At 35.5% G+C, this 27,331-nt stretch overlaps 2 protein-coding genes and 2 non-coding genes across 5 annotated transcripts; 3 read left to right on the forward strand and 1 right to left on the reverse strand.

Moving 5' to 3' along the window:
* The first annotated feature begins 3,079 nt into the window (after window positions 1-3,079).
* LOC121425330 (U6 snRNA-associated Sm-like protein LSm1) lies at window positions 3,080-9,016 on the forward strand. The gene is made up of 4 exons (XM_041621360.1): window positions 3,080-3,272; window positions 4,722-4,790; window positions 6,212-6,327; window positions 6,647-9,016. The coding sequence occupies exons 1-4, from the start codon at window positions 3,227-3,229 to the stop codon at window positions 6,818-6,820; spliced, it is 405 nt and encodes a 134-aa protein (XP_041477294.1). The 5' UTR covers window positions 3,080-3,226; the 3' UTR covers window positions 6,821-9,016.
* Window positions 9,017-13,176: 4,160 nt separating this feature from the next.
* LOC121424823 lies at window positions 13,177-22,659 on the reverse strand. Of its 2 annotated transcripts, none has more exons than XM_041620621.1 (2): window positions 19,264-22,659; window positions 13,177-15,100 (listed from the first exon to the last, which is right to left on the reverse strand). In XM_041620621.1, the coding sequence occupies exon 1, from the start codon at window positions 21,578-21,580 to the stop codon at window positions 19,274-19,276; it is 2,307 nt and encodes a 768-aa protein (XP_041476555.1). In that variant the 5' UTR covers window positions 21,581-22,659; the 3' UTR covers window positions 13,177-15,100; window positions 19,264-19,273. The 2 variants fall into 2 exon arrangements, with proteins under 2 accessions (XP_041476555.1, XP_041476554.1); XM_041620620.1 differs by having other exon boundaries at window positions 19,254-22,652.
* A 1,901-nt stretch (window positions 22,660-24,560) lies between these two features.
* LOC121425741 lies at window positions 24,561-24,722 on the forward strand. The gene has a single exon (XR_005971537.1). It is a non-coding gene; the product is annotated as a U1 spliceosomal RNA (small nuclear RNA).
* Window positions 24,723-27,066: 2,344 nt separating this feature from the next.
* LOC121425742 lies at window positions 27,067-27,228 on the forward strand. The gene has a single exon (XR_005971538.1). It is a non-coding gene; the product is annotated as a U1 spliceosomal RNA (small nuclear RNA).
* The last annotated feature ends 103 nt before the right edge of the window (window positions 27,229-27,331 follow it).

The raw sequence follows: 27,331 nt of genomic DNA on the forward strand, positions 1-27,331 counted from the left end.
ATCGTGAAAAAAAAAAATTTTACGTGTTTTTTTGGTTGCGCATGGTATCCACTCCTCAATGTAAGTGCCCCCCCCCCCCCCCGGGCCGCCAATCTATAGGCAAATCATTTCAAACCCAATTCCTCTTCTGGAAAAAAAATAAAACTTTGAGGGTGTGAAAGAATGCCTTAGGGCAACTACTCGTAGCCTACTCTCCTCATGACGTGTAAAACTTATACTTTGACGCCAGCAGGGGCGGTCATTTCTGAAAACCGTCTTATCTTGAAAGATCTTAAAACTGATGGGCGTGCTGAAGATAAGAAGGATCCAGGCAGATCAGTGGCTAGAACGCGTTCAGAACTTTTTCAGAATACCGATTTGCAATGATTTTAGCGTCTTCTTATCTCAACAAAGGAACACTGACTTAAGAACGTTTCATATCAATTTGTTGTGTACAAAAAACGCTCCTCTTACTAGATAAGACATAGAAATGGGACGTTTAACGCATAGTCACTAATACGCGCCGCTGTCTTCGCATCGTGCAGGCAGTCGACAGTCTACGTGTATAGTGGCGGGCTGCTACATTGAGGTGCAGGGGTGTTCAACTTACATATCGTGAGCGCACTCAGCTGCGTGTTTTCACTTCTTCTCCTTTCTCTCCTTTTCTTGTCATTTTTCCTCGCATTACTTGTTTTCATAAATTTCCCTCTCACTTTCCTTGTTTTCTCACTCCCTTCAGTTTTGTAACTCTTCTTGATCACTTGCATTCATTGGCACACCCCCGGTCAAAAATGGTACGGTCCTATCCAACATACACTCAAGTCGTCGCAGTACGAATATTGAAATTGGCTGGGCGTTGTGGCGTGCGCCTGTAATCCAAGCTGTGGGGAAGTTACAAATTGATGCAGAGGTTCGAGGTTCGAGCCCTGGTCACGTCTTTCGGATGGTGACGTTAAAGGTCGGTCCCAGACGTAAATAATCATATCTGATTGATACACGTCTGACAAAACTCAAATACACACACACACATTGAAAACGTGCAAAATTCTTTACGCGCTGCGTTGCCTAGCTATGCGTGTGTACTGTGTACTATACTGTGTACACACAATGCCATTGGCTGGGCGTTGTGGCGTGCGCCTGTAATCCAAGCTGTGGGGAAGTTACAAATTGATGCAGAGGTTCGAGGTTCGAGCCCTGGTCACGTCTTTCGGATGGTGACGTTAAAGGTCGGTCCCAGACGTAAATAATCATATCTGATTGATACACGTCTGACAAAACTCAAATACACACACACACATTGAAAACGTGCAAAATTCTTTACGCGCTGCGTTGCCTAGCTATGCGTGTGTACTGTGTACTATACTGTGTAGGCCTACACACAATGCCATCGGCTGAACCCGCCAAACTATAGTGACCAATTATTGCAAAAGCTTTTGCAAATGTGAAAAGTGACAGAGTTTTTTTTTATCCAATCAAAATAATTCTTAGGTATTCGCAATCTACAGCATTTTCTGCAAAATGTCTTTTTTTGATAGGGTCTATTGTGACGTATATATTTTTTTTACAACAATGTGAATTCGCACCAAACGTTTCGTTTCCCGCACTTGCCCATTGGCTCATGTACAAATGGATTTCCAAAATCATCAAGAAAGGTTCCAAAAACCTCAAAAGTGACAGAACTTAATTTGACTAAAATTAAATGAAAATCACATCATGTTCAAGGTGAGAATATCAGTCACCCCTGATCAGAGGCCTATATTTTTTTTAACTATCATCTGCTTTGAACAAACGGTTTGTCAGGAACTGGGTGTTAAGTGTTGTGAATTGAGTCAATCACTTAGGCCTAAACATTATTATGCCCGTGATAATAAACTGATTGGTCTTGGAGATTTTGTGACCAAAGCATTATGAAAGATTTCTGCCTAAATGAGACAGAAAATCGTGTACAACTCTTGAACGCACACACGGGTCACGGAGTGACCCTGAGTGCAAACAGCTGACTGTGTTACAACTTAGGGGTGATACATTTTCACAATAGGGGTGAGGCAAACTCACTGGAGGGACTTTAATTCACTTATAACAGAAATGTGTACTACAGTACTCCTGTTGAATGCTCTGACGGAAATTATATGAGTTTCACATTCATTTAAACGGGAGGACAAGATTATTGTATATATCGAGTGCATTATGCATAAATCATATACCATTGCGACCCCTGCCTGGCCGATGGTCCAGGCATGACGATCCTGAGTGACGTCACCGATAGAGACCTTAAATGCCAGGAGAGCCTATTCGATAACTGACTTCATCTAAAAAACACGTATTGAAGATAACATCCAATGGGGAAATGGCTTTCATTTTCATTAAATATACATTCCATTCTTCAATAAATCTTTAACTCCGTCGTTAACTGCCCATTCATTCTCGAGCAATGGGGGAATGAATACAGAGTGTCTCAAAGTTTGTGTGAAAAAAGGTGCATTTTCCATAGAACTTCTGCCAAAAAGCAATGCGTAAGGGAAAGATTAGCCCCAAAAACACGAATAGATGAGTTAATCAAATGGGATGAATCATAAAAATCAGTGAAATATAGTTTCTCCTGTACTCATTACTGAATACCCCGATTTGATACAATTAATTTTTCCCCCTCTCCATCAACTTTTAAGAAAAAAGGTGCATATTTTCATAAAAATATTATGTGTTATATCGACGGACGCCCGTGCGTACGAGCAGGAGGAAGTCAAATGTCTCGTATGTTTCATAATGTTGGATTCAGAAACCAGCCTTGCCCCGGCTCATAGGGCCTATGTCACTTTTGGGCAAGTGACATGTATAGAGATCTCTTATATAATGACATGTTTTAGTAGAGATTATTGAAGCAAGCCTGTGTAAAATTATTGTTAATATTTACTTGGAGTTTGGGCAGTGCCCTTGTAAAAGTCTGATAAGTTTACTGGGAGCTCAGTAGGCCTATGTGTAAGAACAGGACCAATAGACCGAGTCGGATAGAAGTGTGTACCGGTATTTTTTTACGAATAAAATTGTCGGTCGAATTGAATTGAATAACCTATGGTATCTTTAAATTAACATGATTTTTGTCGGGAGGATCATCGGAAACGTCAGTGACACTGCACCATATCAATTATCATACATCTCTGTGACACGGCCACGGGCAGCTCAGAGGACAGTATTGATTCTAGCCTAGCATTGCCATTGGAACCCACTCATCCAACGATCGGCCTGCAAGATGGAGTATATGCCAGGAACAGCTAGTTTGATCGATGAAATTAATAGTAAGACCATTTTGTACCGAGTGAATGAATGACAATGTGCAATGTTTTCCCACATGTTGAAATCTATGTCAGGCACTTGCTTTGTTTTCTGAAACCACGTCCACGGCACTTGTTTCGAGAATCGGGGTCTCTAACCATTTCTATCTCTTTGGCCTCTAGTGAATAACCATATATTACTACTTTTAAAGAAATATAGACGATAGATTGGTGTGTAAAATGTGAAATTTGAATATTCAGTAACGTTTGGTCCGTATTGTAATTGTTTGGATTTTCAAGACCAAGTTGCATGTCCAAAAACTTGACAAAGTGCTACGTTTGACTTGGGCTTGGCTAGCGCTAGTGCATACCTAAACATAAACAGCATTGATTTGAGCTAATGGCGGTGCACATAAATTAAAAAATGCTCTCTTAATCTACTGTGGCAGGGTACTAATGATTCTTATTTTATACAAAACCAATTAAAATAATCGCTACCAAATTGCTGGGGAAAATTGTAGACTGATCCAATTTATTGATAAAAATGTAAAGGGGTTTTGTGGTTATTCTACAAATTCTTTGCCAGTTGAGGAGTATGCACTGCACTGTGTTAGAAAACAGTTCTGAAAATGTAGAGCTAACCTTATTTCATGCACGATAGATGTGTGGAAATTTAAACAATAAAATTAAGCACAAAAAGGTGAGATTTTTACATCGGATGGATATATCAAAATGCTATAGAATTGGTCATTTACACATTTACTCTCATTTTGTATATCTGCTTACAACTGTTGATTTTCTGTACTCAGAACCAGTGCTAACTGGTGACAAATTATCTGATATTTTGCCAATATTTAAAAATTGCTAATCTCATGATTCTCATTACCCCCTCCCCCCAAAAAAAAAATTGCAAGGTAATTTGAAGTTGCTTTCTTTTGTTGGCGATGTCTGATGTCACATTTTCAAGATATTTAATACTTGCATGAAATATGGACATGCACAAAGTTTGGACACACTGCCATACATAAAAATGACAAAAAGATTGTTCCATTCAGCTAATGAGGTCATATACAGTGGTTGAATATTTTGACTCTACCCTATTCAGAGCTGCCAAGTAGTACGGATTTTCCATATTGAGTACTGAGAAATGAGAAGAATACTGATGGTTTGATGCAAAATACTGATTTCTCAAGTTTCAGTTTTATGTGTTTTCCTGTAGTATTTTTTGAAAATACTGATTTCCTCTCCAAAATGCAGATTTTCAGCTTTAAAAATACTGAAATGTTCTTGTTCAGGTTGGCAGCTCTGCCTATTGTACTTGCAACAATTATCCATGGATGAAGTTTGTAATGAACTTCATGAAGTCACTATGGTGTGTGTGATTTCTTAATATACACAATAATAGAAAAATTCTTCCTTTTCTTCGATTCGAGCCCATCTTTTCTTTGTGTTGTTATTGTGCTTTATTTATAGAAAAGCTTCTGGTTGTCCTAAGAGATGGTAGGACCCTGATAGGTATTCTGAGAAGTATTGATCAATTCGGTAAGTAAGAGTAAATTCTTGTGGACGTCTGACTTTATAATTTCATACAATTATCAAGGCATTTCATTTTTTTAAAATAAACTGTCAAGTTAAGATTGGTTTGCAAAAGTATTCATGCATTTTATAGTTTATGAAACTATCTTATGCATTATCATGATCCTTTTTACCACAATTGTAAGTAACTTTGTACCACTTTGCTCATTCACCTGCTGCATATTATGTAGAAGAATATTCTTCTTCTACCCTCCTTTCTTCCTCATTTCCTTACTTTCCTTCTCCTCCTCCCACCTTGTTTACTCCTCATCCACCTCATTTTTGTCTCACCTGCATAGCAGAGTGAGACTAGTATAGGCGCCGCTTTGCCGACGGCGGCGGCGTCAACATCAAATCTTAACCTGAGGTTAAGTTTTTGAAATGACATCATAACTTAAAAAGTATATGGACCTAGTTCATGAAACTTGGCCATAAGGTTAATCAAGTATTACTGAACATCCTGCATGAGTTTCATGTCACATGACCAAGGTCAAAGGTCATTTAGGGTCAATGAACTTGGACCATGTTGGGGAATCAACATCAATCTTAACCTGAGGTTAAGTTTTTGAAATGTAATCATAACTTAGAAAATATATGGACCTAGTTCATTAAACTTACATGTAGACATAAGCTCAATCATGTATCACCAAACATCCTGCATGAGTTTCATGTCACATGACCAAGGTCAAAGGTCATTTAGGGTCAATGAACTTTGGCCAATTTGGGGGTATCTGTTGAATTACAATCAAAACTTTAAAAATTTTTGGATCTGATTCATGAAATTTGGACATAAGAGTAATCAAGTATCACTGAACATCCTGTGCGTATTTTAGGTCACATGACCAAGGCAAAAGGTCAATGAACTTTGGCCATAATGGGAGTATCTGTTGAATTACCATCATAACTTTGCAAGTTTATTGATCTGACTTTTGAAACTTGGACATAAGAGTAATCAAGTATCACTGAATATCCTGTGCAAGTTTCAGGTCACATGATCAAGGTCAAAGGTCATGTGAGGTCAATGAATTTTGGCCACATTGGGGGTATTTGTTGAATTACCATCCTATCTCTGTAAGTGTATTGGTCTAGTTCATAAAACGTGGAAATAAGAGTAACCAAGTATCACTGAACATCTTGTGCGAGTTATAGTAGTTTTCAAAGTCAGCAATGCTGCTATGTTGAATCGCGTGATGCAGGTGAGACGGCCAGAGGCATTCCACTTGTTCTACTTCAACTCTACTTTATTTCATTCTTCATTTTACAACTCTCAATTTAAAAAAATAGTAAACTATCATCTAAGAAAATAGCCCTAGACATTTCAATTTTTCAAATTATATACATACATTGAAATTAACTTTCTTTTGTGGTATCTCTTCTTATCTTGGCAGCCAATCTTGTGTTACATCGTACCATTGAGAGGATACATGTAGGCAGACAGTATGGAGACATACCAAGAGGTGTCTTTGTTGTCAGAGGAGAGAATGTGGTCCTTCTTGGTGAAGTAGTAAGTTATCTTACTTTTTCTTTTAAAACCATTTAAAACCAAAATATGATGATATTGTTGATGATAACGCATATGATGATGATAATGGTGATGAGGATGATGGTGGTGGTGGTGGTGATAGAGACTGGTAATCGTGATGAATGGCAGTACTGATGATGATGGTGATGTTGATGATGATAATGGCATAATGATGATGATGTTAGCGATGATGTCATGATGATGGGGGGTGATAGTTTTGTTGAACTGAAGATCATGATGATGATGATCATGTTATTATGAATTATAACATAAATTTTATTCCTTTATTCATTTATTTCAGGATACAGAGAATGAGAATAATCACCATTTGGAGGAAGTTTCTATTGATGAGATCCTTGAAGCGCAAAGAGCAGAACAGCTAAAGAATCAAGAGGAAGAGAAGACACGGAATAAGAAACTTTTAGAGAGAGGACTCCAACCTCATGGTGAACAAGGAATTGACGAGTTTCCATGAATCATCCATACCACATTTCAGAAGACTTTTGTTTTTCTTTAATTAATTTAAACTCTTAGAGCAAGTGGAGACTAAGTCGGGGACTATTGTATTTTTTCCCTGAGTGTTGAGATCTCTGTCTTATCTGCGAAAAAAGGATCAAGTTTTAATCTTACACAGCAATGACACAGTGGACAGTTTTGTAAGACTTGATCATTTTCTCGGAATCAACCAAGGACTGGATGTCATCAGAAAACTGCTCTTTACAGCTTAAAATCTGAGAGCAAGAGTTGACTGAACCTTCTTTTTTCTTTGAGACTCACAAGCTTCCTTGTTTAGAAATCTTGCATCAAATTGTGACACCATGGAGCAAGGCAGAAGGTATGGATAACTTTTGTGAATCAACTTGAACCAAAATTTAGTTTTAAGTGAAACTTAAAAGCAAGTTGAGACTGAATCAAGGATTTTTATTTTTGTGTATTTTGTTGTCAAGTTCCTTGTCAAAAGCAAAAGCTTTATCTCTGCCACAGGAATCCTGCAAGCAGGTTCTCATCACAGTTACCATACAGCAATGCTGCAATAAATAGATGCATAGCATCATTATAGCATGATTCCTGCTAAAAGGCATGACACAGGGGTTTGACAAGCTGCTACACACATGATTTTTTAAGTTCAAACAGAATTGATGCAATTGTGGAGACATCAAAATTTTTGAGTTGATAAAATGCGATATTTTTTTCTTTTATTCAGAATTGAAAGTGTTTCAGTTAAATCATTTCAAATTATGTAGAAATAATCAAATAAAAAATGGAATATCACAATTTTTAAAGGAAATTTTGAAAGAATGATGAAATGTGTATTTTGACTAAAATCGCGTAATTGAAAGGAAGCTATTCTTCAGAATTAGAGCAAAGCAATTCTGGTTTCAATCATGGATATTGAAAAACTTGGTTTCAGAAATTATGTCATTTCAATCACACTGTCAATGGCCAGTACCTGGGGGGGGGAGAATAAAGATGTTTACAAAGATGTGTTTATGAATGAATGGCAACATTGTAAGCTAAAATTAGGGTAATTCAAATACTTTATTTTAGTAACAGCAAAATTTGAAATATACCAGTGTAGAATAACATACTTATTGAACACATTAATTTTCAAAGTAAGGTACGGTAGATACTTTACTGTTTACCATAATTTAATGCATACGTCAATTATTTGAATTATTGCTACACATTGCGACAAGATCAGGGTTGTGGCGATTATCCGCATTACTCTCGAAATGTGTTCATATAGTCAAAATCTGGTCCCGATGCTGCTATTATGCGGATAATTGCAGCATCAAAATAATGCGGATAACTCTGGTCCTCCTCCGATTTTACGACCAAATTATGCTGCTGTTAGCCGCATAATTGGGTTTATGAATGGGGTATAAGACATATGGAAACATGTGAGTTTCCATTGACCTTAAAGGTACATGTACATGGTTTTGAGATCTTTTCATCAGATATATTTCATTAACATGTCAAGAAGTTTTTCCATACCAAAATTACAGCTACACTTGAATCATTCAGAAAAGAGTGCCGCAATAACAACGGAAATTAATTTACCAAAAATCAACTATTTATGTACATGTAGATGAAACAATATATGTATGGTAAGGGAGGGTATGCAAATGAGTTGTTTGTCAAGTATGATATAGTTTATTTGCAATTAAGGATATCATCATGATAAAAATTGTGCTTTTAGTTATTTTCTCTCATTTCTAATGATTTTATAATTACACTCTTATAATTGAAACCCATGAAAGGTTATGTAATTTTGACTATTTCATTTTGTGTATGCCTATTAAATAGGAAGATGTCATCCTTGAAAATCATTTTTTTAGAGATATTGAATTTTGCCTTTTGTCTTGTCTAAAAAAATTATTGACTTTAATTTAGGATGGAACTATAGTTGCTGATTTATCACACTCTGATATAACTTCATTTACCCTTTTTCTCTGCCCCTCTTCTATTTCTCTCATTCTCACACCTTCCCCCTCTCTTCTCTTTTCTTCCATCTAGCGTTTCTTTTCATGCAAATCTAATTGTTTAGTCTCAGAGTTTACAATATATTTTTAACACATTGTTTATCAACCTCACATTTTTTTTTTGACAATTGCTCCGTGCCCACTGCTTCTGGTTTCATTTCCTGAATAAAAGTGGAGTTTAAGGTTGTCATAATGTGAAAATATTTAAAAAATGAATAAAATGGCAGAATATGATTATGGTTTTAAGCAGATTTTCCATGGGAGCAGTTCATGCATTTGTCATAGGAGCAAATGCCTTGGAATAGTTTCATTTACAAACATGTTAGAAATATGTAAAACTTGGGTCCTCTTCTCTCTGATAATTCAATTTCATACATGAATGAATAAAACACTAAGTAGGAACCAGAAAGTTTTAGCTAGCAATATCCAAAATGCTCCCTCTGTGGAAATTTTCAAATCGTCACTTAAAACTCACCATTTCTCATAACTTTTCTTTTTCTTTTTTAGTGGATTGACTGTATATTATCATAATATGCCAACCTTTGCGCTTTTAAACACCAGTATAAAGCGCCCTACAAATGTTATTATTATTTGAAGACATCACAAGAAATTATCCTTTTATATAACTTGACATTCCTTTATATTGTATTTGTTCCCTAATGCTTGAAGTGCTTGCATGAATTGCATCAAATGAAAGAAAAGGTCCAAAGATTTTCAAATTTTACATGATGAAACATGGTGACGATAAATGAGGATGATGATGGTGATGATAGTGAATATGAGGATGATCATAATAGCGATAATGATAGTGATGATGATGATCATAATAGTGATAATGATAGTGATGATGATAATGGTGATGATAATGATAGTGATGATGATGGTGTTGATCATGATAGCGATGATAGTGATGATGATAATGATGAGGATGATCATCATAGCGATAATGATAGTGATGATGATAATAGTGATGATGATAGTGATAATGATGATGGTGATAACGATAGTGATGATGATGGAGATGATCATGATAGCGATAATGATAGTGATGATGATGATGGTGATGATGATGGTGATGATTATGATAGCGATAATGATAGTGATGATGATGGTGGTGATGATGAACTATTTCTGGGATAGCGCCATGAGCGAGTCTGGACGGTGTGTGCGCTCAATAAGATATCAAACTATTATTGTTCTTATGATGATAGTGACGATGACGATGGTGATGATGAAGATAGGATTATGAGAAAGGGAGATATCACCAGATTAATTTGGTAGGGACTGCAGAAATGTAAGCAGGTTGTGAAATCAAAATAATTTTTAGAGGAAAAGTCCACCCTATCAAAAAAAGTTGATTTGAATAAAAAGAAAAAAATCCAACGAGCATAACGCTGAAAATTTCATCAAAATTGGATGCAAAATAAGAAAGTTATGAAATTTTAAAGTTTAGTTTAATTTAACAAAATAGTTATATGCACATCCTGGTCGGTATGCAAATGAGGAGACTGATGACGTCATCCACTTACTATTTCTTTTGTATTTTATTACATGAAATGTGATTTTTTTAAAATTTCTCCTCATTGTCGAGTGAAACAATGATTAATTCCTTCCTGAACATGTGGAATTAGAATTGTTTAATACTGTATGGTCAGTCACATTGGCCCTTATTGTCAAATCTATAAAAAATGAAATAATGTATAATTCAAACAATAAAATACAAAAGAAATAGTGAGTGAGGGACATCATCGACTGTCTCATTTGCATGTCACTGAGTTATGCATATCACTGTTTTGTGAAAAATAAGTGAAATTTTAAAATGTCATAACATTCTTATTTCACAAATCAAGATTTTTATGGGGTGGACTTGACATTTAAAAAAGACTGAAGTTGGCCATCACCTCGGATGATAGAAGACAAACAGTGTGTGCTTTGGAACATATTCAAACAAAGAAAGTGGCTCCAGACATTAATTTTTGTTCTGTTGCAAGTTTTATTAATTCACAAATATCATAAAGATTTTAATCTGCCTTTGTCACATATAATTCAAGCGAGATCAAAATCGTGGAAAAGTTTACAAATTTACATTTTACATCGGTACACATGATATTGAGATAATTTTATTGCAATGCTTAATGACTCGCTCTTAAATATCTTTAAAATGAGAGTGGGTGGTAAAATGAAGAAAAAAATATGTAATGAAAAACAAGTACGCTAATGGAGATATAAAGCCTATCCATGAAAGACGTTAATATAATTATGTACAATATTTGAAACATCTTTCCTGTATTTACAACATGCTTCGAGGACGAGTGCTACATGCATGCCTTTGGTTCAATGTATTTATAATCTAAGTTAGAAAATAAGATATATGTAATTCTGAAATATATATATACATTAATCAACATTCGAATCTGTATAGTCTGTTCAGCAAAATGGCGGTTGAAATAAAAACCACAAACCCATTTACTGACTTCTTCAAACTCATAAATATCTTACATGCACGATTTGTCTCTCATTGGTCAGTGGCTTGTCCAGGCTTCTCGAATGGTTTGGGACACATGTTTGTTTTTACTTTTAAAAACAGGCGAACTAAAATGAAAGAGAAGAACAAAAAATGTTCATAAATCCGAAATTCGTCGCCTTAATTGTCTTCACAATTGTTTTAACAACAATCAAGCAGAGTAAAAGAAAGAAAACTCAATATACAAGTGGACACAGAAGGGGGAAAATGACATGGTATTCTTTTTGTATAAATTTGGGTAAATTTGTGCCTCTGTGCATACCTCCAATCCGTGACTGATGAAATTTTACTCCAGAAACAACATTTTTTCTTTAACACAAAGTTTTGTGTCATGGTACATGAGTGCCACATTTTTAGTTACGATAAAGTGTTTTTTTTTTCAAAACAAAAGTTTATGACATACATACTGTATGCATCTTACACAAATCTTAAACAAAGCACTGTTCAATGACAACCTTTACATTTCATTTTAAATTTCAACTTAGGCCATAGACTTATTGTATCATGTTCCAAAGATAAAAATTGATCAAAATCTGACAAATTTGAGTATGTGCATGACAAGTTCATACTAAAAACTTCAGATGTTTGACTGGGTGAGCCGTTTGGTTATATCATGCGAGGCTCCTACTCCTCATACTGCTATGACTGTAAATCCACCATTCTTGGCACCTCTAATGATCGTTTGGTAACCATGAAGCAAATTTATTTACATTCTTACCAAAAACCTTATATTACATCACGAAATATGGAATAAGAATATACGTACAGATGACAAAATCGAATCATGTAAAATACATTCAAATTATATATATTCTTTAAATAACATCTGAGCACTCCAAATATCACATTAACTATTCTGCTAATACAGTGCGTATCAAAAAAAGTTTACACTTTGAAAAAGCCCTGGGAATTAAAAAATATACAACATGTGGGTAATTTTTTCACATATAATTATGGGTTTGAGGCTCATCTATCCAATGAAAGTAAAAGTTTTGACAAAATGTTACACTTGAGTGAGCACTGTTCATTTTTGTAAAGCTCGCAAAAATCTGTTTGCGCAGAAATGCTTGTTTTCACGCTGTGTCAAGGGGAAAAGGGCAAAATCAAACGTACCCTGCGAAGCATTTCTCATAAATTTCCCTAGCACTTTTAGCCAATTGAAATAAAACGGATACATTCAAGCATTTTGTAACAATTCTGCCGCCCAAATTTGAAATTTCAACACTTAGTAAGCACAACCTTTACCCTTTTGTGCCAGACATCTCCAGCATTTTTCACTAAGTTTTTATCATTTTAAGTTGGTTTACATTTCATTTTCATTTAATACTTGTTTCTCCACACTTTTTCCAAGCTTGGCAATGATTAACAAAATGAAAATCAAGCCTAAGCCATTTCATGTAAATCACAGCTCAGTGTAAAGCAAATATCGTCACGATGGACTCGGTGTGTGGGGGAGTGGGATGGGGCGCAATGCACTCTTCGAAGTGTTTTGGGCAAGGAAACAAGTTTAAAAAGGTAAAAGATATCTTTATATCAATTTTACTTGCTAATTTCCACGTTATCTGCATGATTAAGGTCTACTTTTATTCGCATAACTATTTCAAAGTTCTGCGCTAATCATTTTTCATCAACTTTTCAAAAGTAAGTGGTGCTCACTCAAGCGGAAATATTTTTCGACAGTTATATCGTCATTTGCTTAAATGGATCTGTACCAATGCTAAAATGTGGAAAAATCGTCAGGATATTACAAATATATAATTTTACAGGATTTTTTCTAAGTGTAAACTTTTTTTTGATACGCACTGTAGTGATGTTTTTCACCCGCTCATTTCTGCTGAATAAAAGAATGCACATATTACAATGTTTATATTGATGAAAATAGGCCTAATATATCATGCCGAGCCTTCCTAGAAATATAAGTCAAATTCTATCTTCTCAAGTCTGAAATCATTTATATTTTAACCATATCTTATTTTAAAAATCCTGTGGCACGTTGCCTAAAACTTGCAATCGAATTTAAAACTATTCCAGCATGACCAGCGCTTAAATGATTTTATTTCTCTACTTTCTTTCTTTCTTTCTTTCCTTCCTTCCTTCCTTCTTTCTTTCTTTTTTTCTTTCTCTCTTTCCTTCTTTATTTATTACTTTCTAACAGAAGTTTTGATTGGATTTTTCAGATTTTTCACTGGCGAAGATACGATCTGCGATTGACAATACTTTTTAGCTTACAGAGTTTTCATCTACCCTTTATCTTCGATTTTATGCACAATTGCACCTGGTCAATAAGAAAGTTTCAAGGCTTCATGATAAAAATTGAATACACATGATGGTAACATATTATCTGTACACGATGTAATAAAATGCATATTTCAGTGTAAGTTTGAAATTATGATAGAAATCAAGCAGTTCAGGAAAACAGTTGAAAGACTATAAATATGAAAGACATTTGAGCGGTTTCGGGAGTACATTAATTTATACAGTAAAAAAAATCAAATATGAAAGACAGTGGTAAACTATAAATTTCTCATACTATTCTAACACAGATATCATTAAGATATTTGTATAAAAAACGGCGATAATGCCTTTGGAAGTGTACATAATTATGTTATAAAATGTTCGGAAAATTAAAAGAGAACTTTGTCGTATCATAAAAACCGTGTAAACTCAATTCGACCATAACACTAACAGCCTTCTAAATAGAAAGCCTTAAACATAAATAGGCCGCGTGCAAAAAAAATAGTTTTGACATTTTATTGGGTTATCTATCGATTTTAAGAATATTTTGAACGAATAAAGCTTCGTAATGATCTGATCATGTTAACACTGAAACTTCGAACATGCATTAAACTAGTAGAGTGGTGATTACAAAGACAGATCGTGCATTTTTTTCAGGGATGACAGTAATCTACAACTTCTATATACATTCAATCGACATTAATTATGAAAATCAATCATCCAAAGAGCATGTGGAAGTCTAGTATATACCGTGTCGCATTTTTTTTCTTCAATGATGTTACACTATATTAGAGCGTGTCACACAAAGCCATGCAAAATGTTATTCATTCATAACGTAAAGTTCAATTTCAGTAGTAAATGAACATACATTTCAAGACATGATAAATTCTTCATAATTGATCGTAGGTTACCTATATACATTTGATAATTGTTCAGGGGTCTTTGCAGAAAACGTAATCAAATGAAACTTGGTTTTTTAACAAATCAGAGGGACGTATTTGAGTTGTGATTGAGTTATACATGTACATGAAGTTGCAATCAAACACAAATCTTTGTTGTAACCGGTCTCCAAAGCTAATTATTTTGATTGATTCACCAACATGTTCGATGGGAAAAATACGACATCACAACTGAAATTAGACCTGTGCTTTATGGAGCACTTTGGATTGATTTGACCGATAACATTTTACATTGTAAATATGGACAACTCTCTAATAAAATAACAATAAGCATTGCTCGGAATTGGCATTTGACAGAGTACTTTTAGTAAACAAAGAGCTAAATGGCTTCTAAGAATAATGAATAGCGTGCTAATTAGATAAAACAGAAGGTATATAGATACAAGGACTCACTCAACTTAGGCTAATTATCATAAATACGTTTAACAGGCTCACTGCTAGCTGAATGATGATTTTTCTTTGGTGATTCAAGGATATAGTGTCACTGGATAATAATAGCATTGATCTCTAGCGGTATTTTGGTCCGTATCCACCTAGCAAATCTGCATTTCGTCCTGGAAAGAAAAGGGTAGAAAAAAATATGAATGCTAAAATGACTATTTGAAATATCTGATTCAATGTTATAGCCTGATTTTCTCCAATAGACTTGTACACTGCAAAAACTCATTTGACACCAGCCTGGAATCTATATATGTCCACACCAGAGAAGTGTTAAACAACACCAGTTTCATTTTTGTCTAACACCAGATAAGTGTTTATACAACACCAATTAGTATCAAAGCAGCATCGGTTTGATTCCAAACTGGTGTTGTTTCAATACTTCTCTGGTGTGGACATAATATATTCCTGGCCGGTGTTAAATCAACACCGGAGTTTTTGCAGTGTATGGTCACATGAGGAAAGTTACAATGTCAAATTCCTTTGCCATTGTAGTAGATAGGCCTTTACATCATGTACACAGCAAAAACTGTGGTGTTAATCGGTGTACATCAGTTATTTTACACCAGTGTTAAATTTTTGGTGTTAGATTTACACCTATAGGTGCTATTACAACACCTATGGTTGTTACATTTACACTCTTTGGTGTTATGTTCAATCTCTAGGGTGTTATTTTAACACCTCAGGGTGTGGTCCTTTATTAACACCAATTGGTGTCAGTTTTAACACCACAATTTTTACAGTGTACATGTAATGATAAGACACAGACAGGTTTCATAATAAACACGCATAAAAACTGATGGATCGTTTATTTTTTTCAATAAAATCACCAAGTTCAAGCGTTTTGTCAGGTATCTACTGAAGAAGGTGGTGTTACGTGTATGTAGCAGAATAAAGTGTTTCTGAGGTTCGGAGGATAGATTTGAACAGAGTCTTTCCGGTAATGGATTTTTCCTACAGGTAAGAACGTTTTTGGTATCATTCCACGAGTGAATGTGGTTGTGTAGAATTGAGTCAGATATTAAAGACTATTATATTCAATAAAGCGAAATAAATCGAGAAATGGATGAAACATACTGAAACCCAGAGTTAATAAAAAAGAGTGAAAAGAACAAATAATTGCAACAAAAGTACAAAGAAAAAAGTCAAGTAAGAGAGAGATATATAAAGATAGGTACACAAGGGATGATTCTTAATGGTGGTGTTGATATTGAGCAGATGCGGCGAACATCTAAATCGCTTTGACATGTTTGAGATTCTAAATCATTACAATCAAATTTTAATTTTCACAAGACGTTCCTTGAATACTTCATTTTTTTCATTATAGCATGAAATTCTGCTTGAATCTGGTAGCATCAAATTTATTGATTTGATCCAGTTTGACGATCTCGATTTGAATCATTGGAACCTACATAGGGCTCTACAAACATTAATAGTTTTCGAAGCAATAGAATTAATACAAACTTGAATTATACATGAACATTTTTGACATAAAAATAAAGACCTGAAAGGTTTTTGTAAGTAATCATTTCGCCTCATTTCAATAAGTGCGAAAGCACATTAGAGTGATTGGTTAACATTGGTTTGACTTTTAAAAAATCTGAGCTAGAAGGTCACACTTGTCACCTGTGTCTGTGATAAGTTACAAAAATGAAGCCCAGAAAAAATTGCGTTCGAAAAGAATTTAGTGCTTCAAAAATTGAAATATAACGTGACCGGAAACACCATCTTAATTTTATCCCATACACTCATGTGTACTATTTAGGCGTCTACAAGACGCCTATTACAAAATCGGGGTTTGCCTTGTAGTTTTAGGTTTTCATTCTCAATAATGGTTGTTTTCAGGGTTTATTAGTTCTAATACACGCACTTGTACACATGTTTCATCTTGGTTTGAGAATTTTTTGGCTGCTCACAAAGTTAAACAATACCTTTAACACCAAAATCAGCTATACGTGTTAAACCTTTCTATTTTAGATGATATGGGTTTTCAACATGTTGATGATGAGGACGATTACATAATAATGATAATAGTAGTAGCAGTAGTATAGTGGTAGTAATAGTAGTAGTTGTAGCATTAGTAGCAGAAGTATACTTCTTCTATAGAAGTAATTATAACAATAATAATAATTACGATTACAATAATGATTACATTATAATAATGATGATGATAATAATCATAATAATACTTATAATAATCAATGATATTGGTAATAATGAAAAGAATATTGATATAATGATTATCAGTATTACTACAATTAAAAATCATAATATTGCAGGAACATTATGCATATTTCACTGTTCCTGACGGTAACATTCAATTGGAAATCGCTGCATGAAGCTACAAAGTGTAACTGCAAAGTATTTTTAATAATATAAGTACGATATGATTCAAATTGTTTTTCGATTGTAATGTGAGAGATAAATTGGAATCTTTAATAAAAAAACGTTTTATTATGCTATACGAAGAAACTTCTGAAAGTATAACAGGGCCCCGTCTTAAAAAGAGTTGCGATTGATAATATGGAAAGCCAGCAAAGTCAACATATAAAAAAATCTAGATATGATGTATATTCAGAAATTCATAGATTTCTTTACAATTTGGTGTGTTCTACTTTGCTTTCAAATGACATTTTGCAAATTTCCTTTTGAAAAAATGATGACACTGATGGATTTCCATAGAGATACGATTGATTGGATCAATCGTAACTCTTTGTATAAGGCGGGCCCCAGATCATACTTTGGAATAAAAATGAAAGATGCCAAAATGTGAATTAAAAATGACAAAAATACTTTGTAAGCGAATCCAATAGATAATTATCTGGACAGAGTCATTTTTATATAATACACCATTACAATACATTCAATATGATAACAGTAAAAGTGGACTGTTTAGATGGTACAATATAAGCTCCATCCCTATATTAAAACAGTTATCAGTTGTATTTAGATGTAAATATGATGAACCTTGATCTTCATTAAGCTCGATGTACAGGGAGAATTAAATGCACCAACGATTAATTTCTATTTCGAAAGACGACCATGCTTATTGTACCAGATTTATCTCCGTAAAGATCAGTTCTGTACAGAAACATTGCGGAATATGCACGGAGATGATTTTTTGCTCCAAGCAAATACAGCAGAATAAAGTCAGACTTTTGATACCGATCGATTAGTTGAACAATAGGGGGATTTGTCCATTTGTCTATCAAAGCTCTTTCGGATGAGGATAAAGAAAGAGAAAGTGCGTTCCGTATATAAACGTGCAAATAAGAGACAGCCTTGAGAATTGGGGAAACGATTGAAGACTAAAATTAGATTTCACGTCACTATGATCGAGATAAGTATCTTGCTAGGAATATAGAATGATGGAGCTTCTAGACTTGAAAAATGATTCACAAAATAAGGTAGAGGAAAATAATGATAGTAGTTGTAGTAATCGCAGTAGTAGTATTAGAAGTAGTTAGTAGTTGTTGTTGTTGTATAGTAGTAGTATACCCTGTTTTCTGAACTGTCGAATAGTCTTTGAGACAGTACCACGTTTGATATTTTCCTACCATTAGTGCAATTTTTTAAAAAAAGTGTATAATTAGCATTATTACTAATACTGATAACATTAATATCATTAATATAGATATGATTATCATCATCATTACCCATTGCTATTATCATCATCATTTTAATCAGTTTTATCATCGTCTGTAATATTACCATAATGATGATGATGATGATAATATATGTGATTTGTAATGCGCCAAATCCACTCGGCAGAGTGCCCAAGGCGCAGTGGAAGAAAGAAAGAAAGAAAGAGAAAAGTACAAATATAATAGTAATAGATTCAGGAACAATTAAGATTAGGAAGCATTGAATAGACGAGTCTTAAGGAAACATCAATATTACTACCATTATCTTCTTTACTATCATCCTCATCATCATAACTTTCAATGTCCATCATCATCATTATTGAAGGGAGTTAAGTTTGAATGTATTTTATCATACTTATGGAAGTACGTTAAAGAGCGATTGTAAATCTGTGACGTTCTAGAGTATATTACAAAATAATACTCGTACAAGCATTTTGACCAATAAGTGGGTTGACGTCATTTCGGTCGATCTCCAAGCTTTAAAATTTAAGATGGGACGCCATTTACAGACGACATTATTTTTACAGATCAAGCAAATTTGAAAGTATTTCGGCTTATGAAAAGATGCGAGGTTTCAAAGTAAAATGAATTTATAAGTGAGCAAAATCGTTACACTGTTACTTACTTTGTCTATATGCCACAGCATCACTTCGATCTTCCTGTGCTCTCCTGTGCCTTAGTAGATGAGCCATTATCTCTTGGACTTGATGAATTACTATGTATACTCTTCCCACTGGAGTGTCTTTGTCTCTTTTCTGACTCCTCCCTACTCCTAAGACCACGCCCAACTCCATTACCTGTACTACTGACGCGCCGCCCTCCTTTGCTACTACTGGTCCCGTTTGCCCCTCCACCTCCTCCTCCCTTGTCCCCATTGGCAACGCCTTTCTCTGATGATACACTTCTTGAGTTGCCATCGAGTTCATCATCGTCTCTGCCAGGGATAGTATTAGCGTTGTTTCCGCTAGTAACGGTTCGTTTCTTAGATCGTTCTTTTCCATTTGATGTTATTTGGTTTTGCTCCCTGATCGGTGATGAGGTATTTGTTGAAATAGTTTCACCTTTGCTCACTCGCCTCGCCCTTCCTTGCAAATTCCTATCTGAAGATTTCTCAGAAGGAGGTTTTATTTCATTCGAGGGGAGGTCTCTTTTGGAAGTACTGTTTTTCTTTTGCCTTCCACCCTGCTGGGGAGCAGGGCTAGTAAAACTAAGATTGGTTTTACCATCTCCTTGTGAATATTTTTGGTAATGTCTTGGGGAGTATTCCTTATGAGCTTCTGCATATTCCCGTTCGTTCCGTGGTGACACCTTCGCGTCACTTCCGGGCGTCGTAGACTTCAGAGCATGAAAATCTTCCGCCCTCCCCAAAGACAACTGAAATTGTGATATTGCAGTCTTGCTATCGGCCGATTCATTAAGATCAAACAGGCCATTGTCTTCTCCTTTTAAAGGCATGCTACTGTCTGTATTAAAACTATCTTCCTCGCTACTTTGTACGACGCTAAAGAGTGGTGGGAGGTAAGGTGGAGGACGCCTGCTGCCTCGTAACTTTTCCTCAGACGCGAAGTCTGCCACCTCAATGTCTCCACCATCCTTACTTCCTCTAGAACTGACCTGAAGCTGTAGCCCATTGGACGTTGGAAACAGCACAGGAACATTAAACGATCTGCTGAGTGTCGATCTGTCAAGTGTTGACCTATCGGTGACGGATCCATCACTTCCTTCGGCCCAGGAAGAACGAACTCCTGGGATACGGTTCCGAAGGCCATTCTCTGTTATTGCATTTTCCCGACGACATGCGATAAAGTGTTTGCATTCTTTCCAGGATTCTGGCCAGGCGACCAGAATGACCACCGGAACCAAGAAGTCATAGATAAATCTTAAGCATGTGAAGATTGTCCATACCACCCCAGGGATCATCGTTACCCCAGAGTACACATAGATCATTCCTAAGATATGAAATGGCCCTATTAGCAAACACCACAAAAATATCAAAACACCTACTGGTTTCGCGTGACTAAGTTCTGTAGCTTGCCCAATGGGTCCAGTTAGTTCGCCATACCCTGCTTCAGCTAAAACGTTATCCCTTGCGTTTGTTTCAGACGCCAATGCCACAATATAGATATAGCAACACATTATTGTCACCCACGGGGCTATGTTGCATAATAATGAATAGATAACATTGTATGCTAAGTTGTTTTTGTACTCGACAGAGCAAAGATACCTGTCTTCGAAATAGTCACTTTCTACGGACGTGACGACGATGGCCAGGGTAAAAGCCATTGAATGGACCCATGCGTATCCAGATATCAAGTTAGCTCTCACCCCAACAGTCTTCCTGATGTAACTATCTGAGTATTTCAAGGACAGCATCCTGTCCAAGACTAGTAGCATCAGACTTAGGATAATCTGGGTATGTATTAAATTACCGATGAAAGAAGTAACGTTACATAGGAAAGTAGAATCCAGCCATACTCTACCGTCAGAGAGCATCGCTCCTATGACGAAAGGAGCATTGAAGAGGCAATCACACAGGACTGTGATGGCAAGGTTGTTTAAGAAGGTGTAAAGTGCTCGATCGTGAAAGCATTTATGTCGTAAACCAGCGATGACTCCAAGGTTTCCGATCAAAGCCAAAGCGATAATGATGATCATCAAAACACCAGCAAAGATCCTCAAATCACTGTCCGTGTATGCTTCCGATGACGGTTGCACGATCGCACTCGTAGTCGGAGAATCCAACTTGGCCGTACTCAACCCTTCATCCGTTGTCGACAGGGTGACAAATTGCGTCACCGTCGTACTTGATACATTCGACAAAATGCCCGTTACGGTCGTTACGTTCCATAACGTCACATTAATGGTTGTAAAGTTTCCTTCATCAATTAAAGTGCTTGTTTCGTTATCACCACTCCCCCACACTTCCGTCGTTGATTCAGTCGTCGTGTCCATGGTAATGTCTCAATAAAATGATTGCATTTTAACACAGCCATTACTGGCAAACCAAAGTGATGACTCTCATGTCGACAAGGGAACAACCACTGTCTGCCCTTGAATTTTGCATTTACTATGTCCCCTATTGATTAATCGATGTCTTCCACAATGACATTGAGATGAAGGGCTTAATAGTCGAGGATGTAGGTCAATGTTTGCAAAATATATCAAAAGCGAATTAAAATAATTTCACTCAGAATATGTTTTTGTTTATCTCAGAAATATGAGATTGCCCCAGCAATGTTGTTTTAATAGAATGGTTAAACGGGTACATCATTACCTACTCCCAACCGCTCCTAAATGCTCTCCGGTTTGTGATGGTATGTAGATGATACCTCAAATTTCATGATAGTATCACGAATTTGCTATACAGGTGCGTATTCCACTTTCCAGAATGATTTTAATCGTAGCGAGAACCGATATAGAAACTATGTACTCCAACTCAACAACTGATCCCTTTCACCATTGCCGTCTGCGATGTCACAACTTGGTATGTAGAATTATCGATTTCTTAATGCCACGGATCACAATTGTGTCTTCCACTTCTCCTATTCCACCGTATACTTTGCTCAAATTCACACTTTCCCTTCAGTCATTGTTGTTAATGAATCTCCAGTTATAGTTTAGCTGATCTTGTGGTTGTATGCTACCCCAGATTTTTATTTGAACACAGTGGGGAAATATGTTTTGGTAGTATATCGTCTGCTAATGCGTGTCATATCCCGCGGGATTCTCCATTGTCATGACGTTATTTACTTCAAGTTCCACCCGCCTGTAAATAGCAATGTTCAATAGCCGTACGTACACTCTGATATAGAGTTGAAAGATATCAATGCATAGCATTGTGTACAGTGGAGATTCGCCGGTACGGAGGGTTACGTGGGACGCCATTTGCATGACAACAAGAACGAGGCGCCGAGAGCAAAAGGCGCCAGGCCATATAGACACTAGAAAAACCGCAGCGTATTATTACACACTCGGAATCACCCATCCCTCACTCTACTATGGACAGACATTAACACACAATAATATAGACTGCTTGTAATTATCCGAGATTGTCAGTACTATTACGATATATATACGTCAAAGTAAATCATTCGTGACGATGATCGAATAGATTGATTGGCTATTGGGATCTAACACGGAGTAGACTTTTGACATATCAAAAAAAAACAATCCCGCAGATACAGAATCGCACACATCATGAGTTTGTTGTGAATATTAAAAACAAGTTTAAAACGTAACCTATTAAATCTGCTAATAGGCACCATTTCGCAAGTTCTTCATTTGCCCGTGGTAAAAAATAGTATTACCATACTGCTAAAGCCCGTGCTAAAGGCAAGCAATAAAAAATAAATAGAATAGAAATTCAAGATCTTGGGAAATGGAGCATCATGATTTTGCTGTACACCTTAATGTTTTTTTTTCTACAAGTAATCTTCTATTTTGCTGTCAATAACGGTTCACAACTGAAATACTTTATAATTAATTGAATTATCTTCAATCCAATGCATTTCAAAATACTATTTTTTTCAAATTTTGTATGAACAAGATTTTAGATTAAACAAATGTCATTTTAAAAAGCAACAAACATGGCCAACCTGTTGCTCATATCCTTCAACTTTGTGATTGATCTATTTTCCCTCTCCAGACTAGACCACCCTTATGCTGAGTATTGTGTGAATACTCATCACTCTCCTCTGGGAGTAATAGTCGGGTCAAATCCCTTTGGAGTGAATTGTAATTCAATCAGAGAGTAAATTTCAGCTTCTACTGGAGTGAAGTGTGCATCTTTAAAACACATTCACTCCTAAAAAAGGTAAATTCCAATAGAGTGATTAGGGACCAGGTTGGCCCTTTTTGCATTTAGAGAGTATGTATATTCTGTACTCATCTGCATCATGTGTATTTCGAAATTAATAAACCATGAAACGAATAGCAGTTTCCCTTTCTTAACCGATATCCTTGTTTTTTCTCTTTCTCGTCCGTTCTTCTTTCTTCTTTAACTTTTTTTCTGATACACTTCTCCTTTTAATCCACTTCTTTTCCCGCTTTGTCAAAGTTTTCTTCACATTCTCTATCCCACTCTTTCCCCATTGTCCTTTCCTTTTTTGTTACTTTGTCTTGTATTGCTTCCTTTCTCTTTCTCTCTCTCTCCTATGATTATATAATAATAATTATTATGTACACATATAAATAATGTAAACACACACACATATATATTTGGGTCTATGCATTTTTGCCAACGATGGTGTGTGTGTGTATTATATAATACATGTATTATATAATATATGTATGATATAATATATATATGTATATATAATATATATATATATATATATATCTCCCTTATGCCTCTCTTCTCACCAACCTCACACGAGGCTATGTTGCTAAATTGATCAGGAATTGTTGAATTCCCTGATCATACCAAAAAACTGTCTTTGAACATACACAAATTTGTAGAGTGATAGTATACGATCTTGAGTGCATGGAGGTATCATTATGATCAAGGAGCTTCCAACACAGCTCCTTGATATGATCAATACATGATTGGCGTTGCAATGAGCGCACGCTGCTCTCGTTGAGCGCTCGCCTGCATGACCAATAGCAATAAATATCAATCGCTATGACGTCATCAGGTCATTGATCGGAACATGAATATTCATCAGGAAAAATGCTTTGTTCCCTGTTTTAGTGCTTGCGGTGTACAAATTTGTAGATGATTTGTATTTTTTGGTTCTGTTTGGTTTTTTTTTATTAGATGTACGCTTTATTTGAATAATGTTAGTATTATTCTACCTAAAAAATATACTTTAAGATGTTTTTTTTGTGAACGAACTTTATATTTTGATACTTTAAGGGGAATGGTCGTTAACACTTAACTGTTATTTGTGTGTTATTGGAAATGTACGAGTAGGCTGAGATAGGACAAGTAAGCATACTTACCTGGCGCAGGGGTCGCATTGATCAAGAAGGATGCACCCCCAGGGCGAGGCTTGCCATTGCACTCCGGCTTGCTGAACCTTGCGATTCCCCCAAACGTGGGGAACTCGGGCGTATAATTTATGGTAGCGGAGATCTGCGTTCGCGCTATCTCCTACAACTTAAATGAAAAGAAAGAACTACTAAACAGAACATCTTACCATTGTAAAGAAACATCCGAAATTCTTGCACCAGTTCCATTAAGCTTTTTTACTCCGTATTTCCGAGAACCTATAAACGATAGCTAGGTCTAGAAATTGAATATAACTAATCATTTAATATTTAGTTTTCTACCGAAGTTACAAACACATAATGCAGAAGGTGAAATTATTTGAAGTTAAGATTTTTTAATCTAATCAAAATTGCATGAGAAAATAAAAAACAATGATTTTCTGTATCATAAGCATTTTTAAATAATCTAATATTTTGCTGTCAATAATGGATAATTAAGTAAATTATCTTCATTCCAATTCATTTCAAATTACTATTTTCTCAAATTCATTACCAAAATGCATCATGTGTATTTCGAAATTAATAAACCATGAAATGAATAGTAGTTTCCCTTCCTTAACTTATATCCCCTTTTTCTCTTGCTCGTTCGTTCTTCTTTCTTCTTTAACCTTTTTTTTCTGATATACTTCTTCTCCCTCTCCTTCTTTTCCCACTTTGACAATGTTTTCTTCACATTCTCTATCCCACTCTTTTGTCATTTCCTTTCTTGTTTGTCTTGTATTGCTTCCTTTCTCTTTCTCTCTCCTATGATTATATAATAATAATAATGTACACATATAAAATGTATACACACCCTATTTGGGTCTATGTAGTTTTGCTAATGATGGGGGGTGTGTGTGTGTGTTGGTTGGTGAGAAGAGAGGCATGTGAAGAAATAAATATATATATTTATACATATATATATATATATATATATATATATATATATATATATATATATGTATATATTGTGAGCTTTGTATCACTGTGATGACAAATTTACTTGTACCAAACGCTCTTGAGGTGTGAGTATGAACATAATGAGATGAGGTCAACTCAAAAGATGACACAGGACACCAGAAGAGTGTCCTGCGTCAACTTTTTGAGTTGACCTCATCTCATTATATATGTATATGTGTATATATATATATAGAGAGAGAGAGAGAGAGAGCATTGAGCACTTTGCACAATCATCGGCATCTACACATCTAAGGATACATATTTTATATATACACAACAAAAAAAGTAAGTCCCCCCCTTGAACAAATATCAATAATTTCGTAACCGTTTCTTTTATATATTTTTACATGAGCGTGTAGGAAATTTTATGAGCTACCATCTGGGTAAATGTTATGGACATATTTTACGTCATGCTTCAGTGAGCACCGTCAGAAGGCAAAAATGTCACTTTTCAAAAGTCACAAGCCAAATATCATGACTTTGATTGCATTTTATTAGAACTGATTCCACATTCTCATCATGAAATAAAGTCAGAAGGCTTGTAAAAGCAAGGAGCTTCTTTCTAAAAGACGATACAACTTTTGGGCTAAATTTCACGGTTGAATAAACACAAGTCCAAATTTTGCTATAATTGGATATACACATGCATTTTTATCAATAAAAATGATAGCATATGATGACAGTTATTTTTGGGAAGTGTATCTTCAACAATATTCATCGTTTCACGGTTCAATGAACATTTATTGAAAATAAAAAATACGATTTTCAATTATCATAGGCAAGGAGTTGTGTAGAAAATAACCACCTACGAAATATCATATCTCAAAATAATTCCGTTCAAAAGTTACATCAATTTGATTTAGGGGGGACTTACTTTTTTGTTGGGTATAGTTCTTCCTTATGCCTAAATTGATCATACCAGGAATAGTTAAATTCCCTGGTCATACCAAAAAACTGTCTTCGAACATACACAAATTTGGAGAATGATTGTACGATAGAAGAAGCTGCAGCAATTTTATCCCGGCGATTGAGGAGTTTGCCTGTAGTAACAGGAAGAAGGAGAATATATCTCGATCCTTGGTACGATCTGGAGTGCATGGAGGTATAATGATCAATACATGATCGGCGTTGCAATGAGCGCACGCTGTTCTCTTTGAGCGCTCGCCTGCATGACCAATAGCAATAAATATCAATCGCTATGACGTCATCAGGTCATTGATCGGAAACATGAATATTCATCAGAAAAAAACACTTTGTTCCCTGTTTCAGTGCTTGCGGTGCACAATTTTATAAATAATTTGTATTTTTTGCTTCTGTTTTGATTATTTTGATTAAATGTACGCTTTATTTGATTAATCTTAGTATTATTCTACCTAAAAATTATACTTAGATGTTTTCTTGTGAATAAACTTTATTTTATTGGACACTTTAAGGGGAATGGTAGTTAACTCTTAACTGTTATTTGTGTGTTATTGGAAATGTACGAATAGGCTGAGATAGGACAATAAAGCATACTTACCTGGCGCAGGGGTCGCATTGATCAAGAAGGATGCACCCCCAGGGCGAGGCTTGCCATTGCACTCCGGCTTGCTGAACCTTGCGATTCCCCCAAACGTGGGGAACTCGGGCGTATAATTTACGGTAGCGGAGATCTGCGTTCGCGCTATCTCCTATATTCCAACATGAAAAGAAAGTTCCAATGACATTTAAAAATGATAATTCAGGAGTCAGGACAGCACTTTCCAATACCTATTAAAAATATCTGAAATTCCAGGG

The sequence above is a fragment of the Lytechinus variegatus genome, chromosome 12 (genome assembly GCF_018143015.1).
Source record: "Lytechinus variegatus isolate NC3 chromosome 12, Lvar_3.0, whole genome shotgun sequence".
NCBI lineage: Eukaryota > Metazoa > Echinodermata > Echinoidea > Temnopleuroida > Toxopneustidae > Lytechinus > Lytechinus variegatus.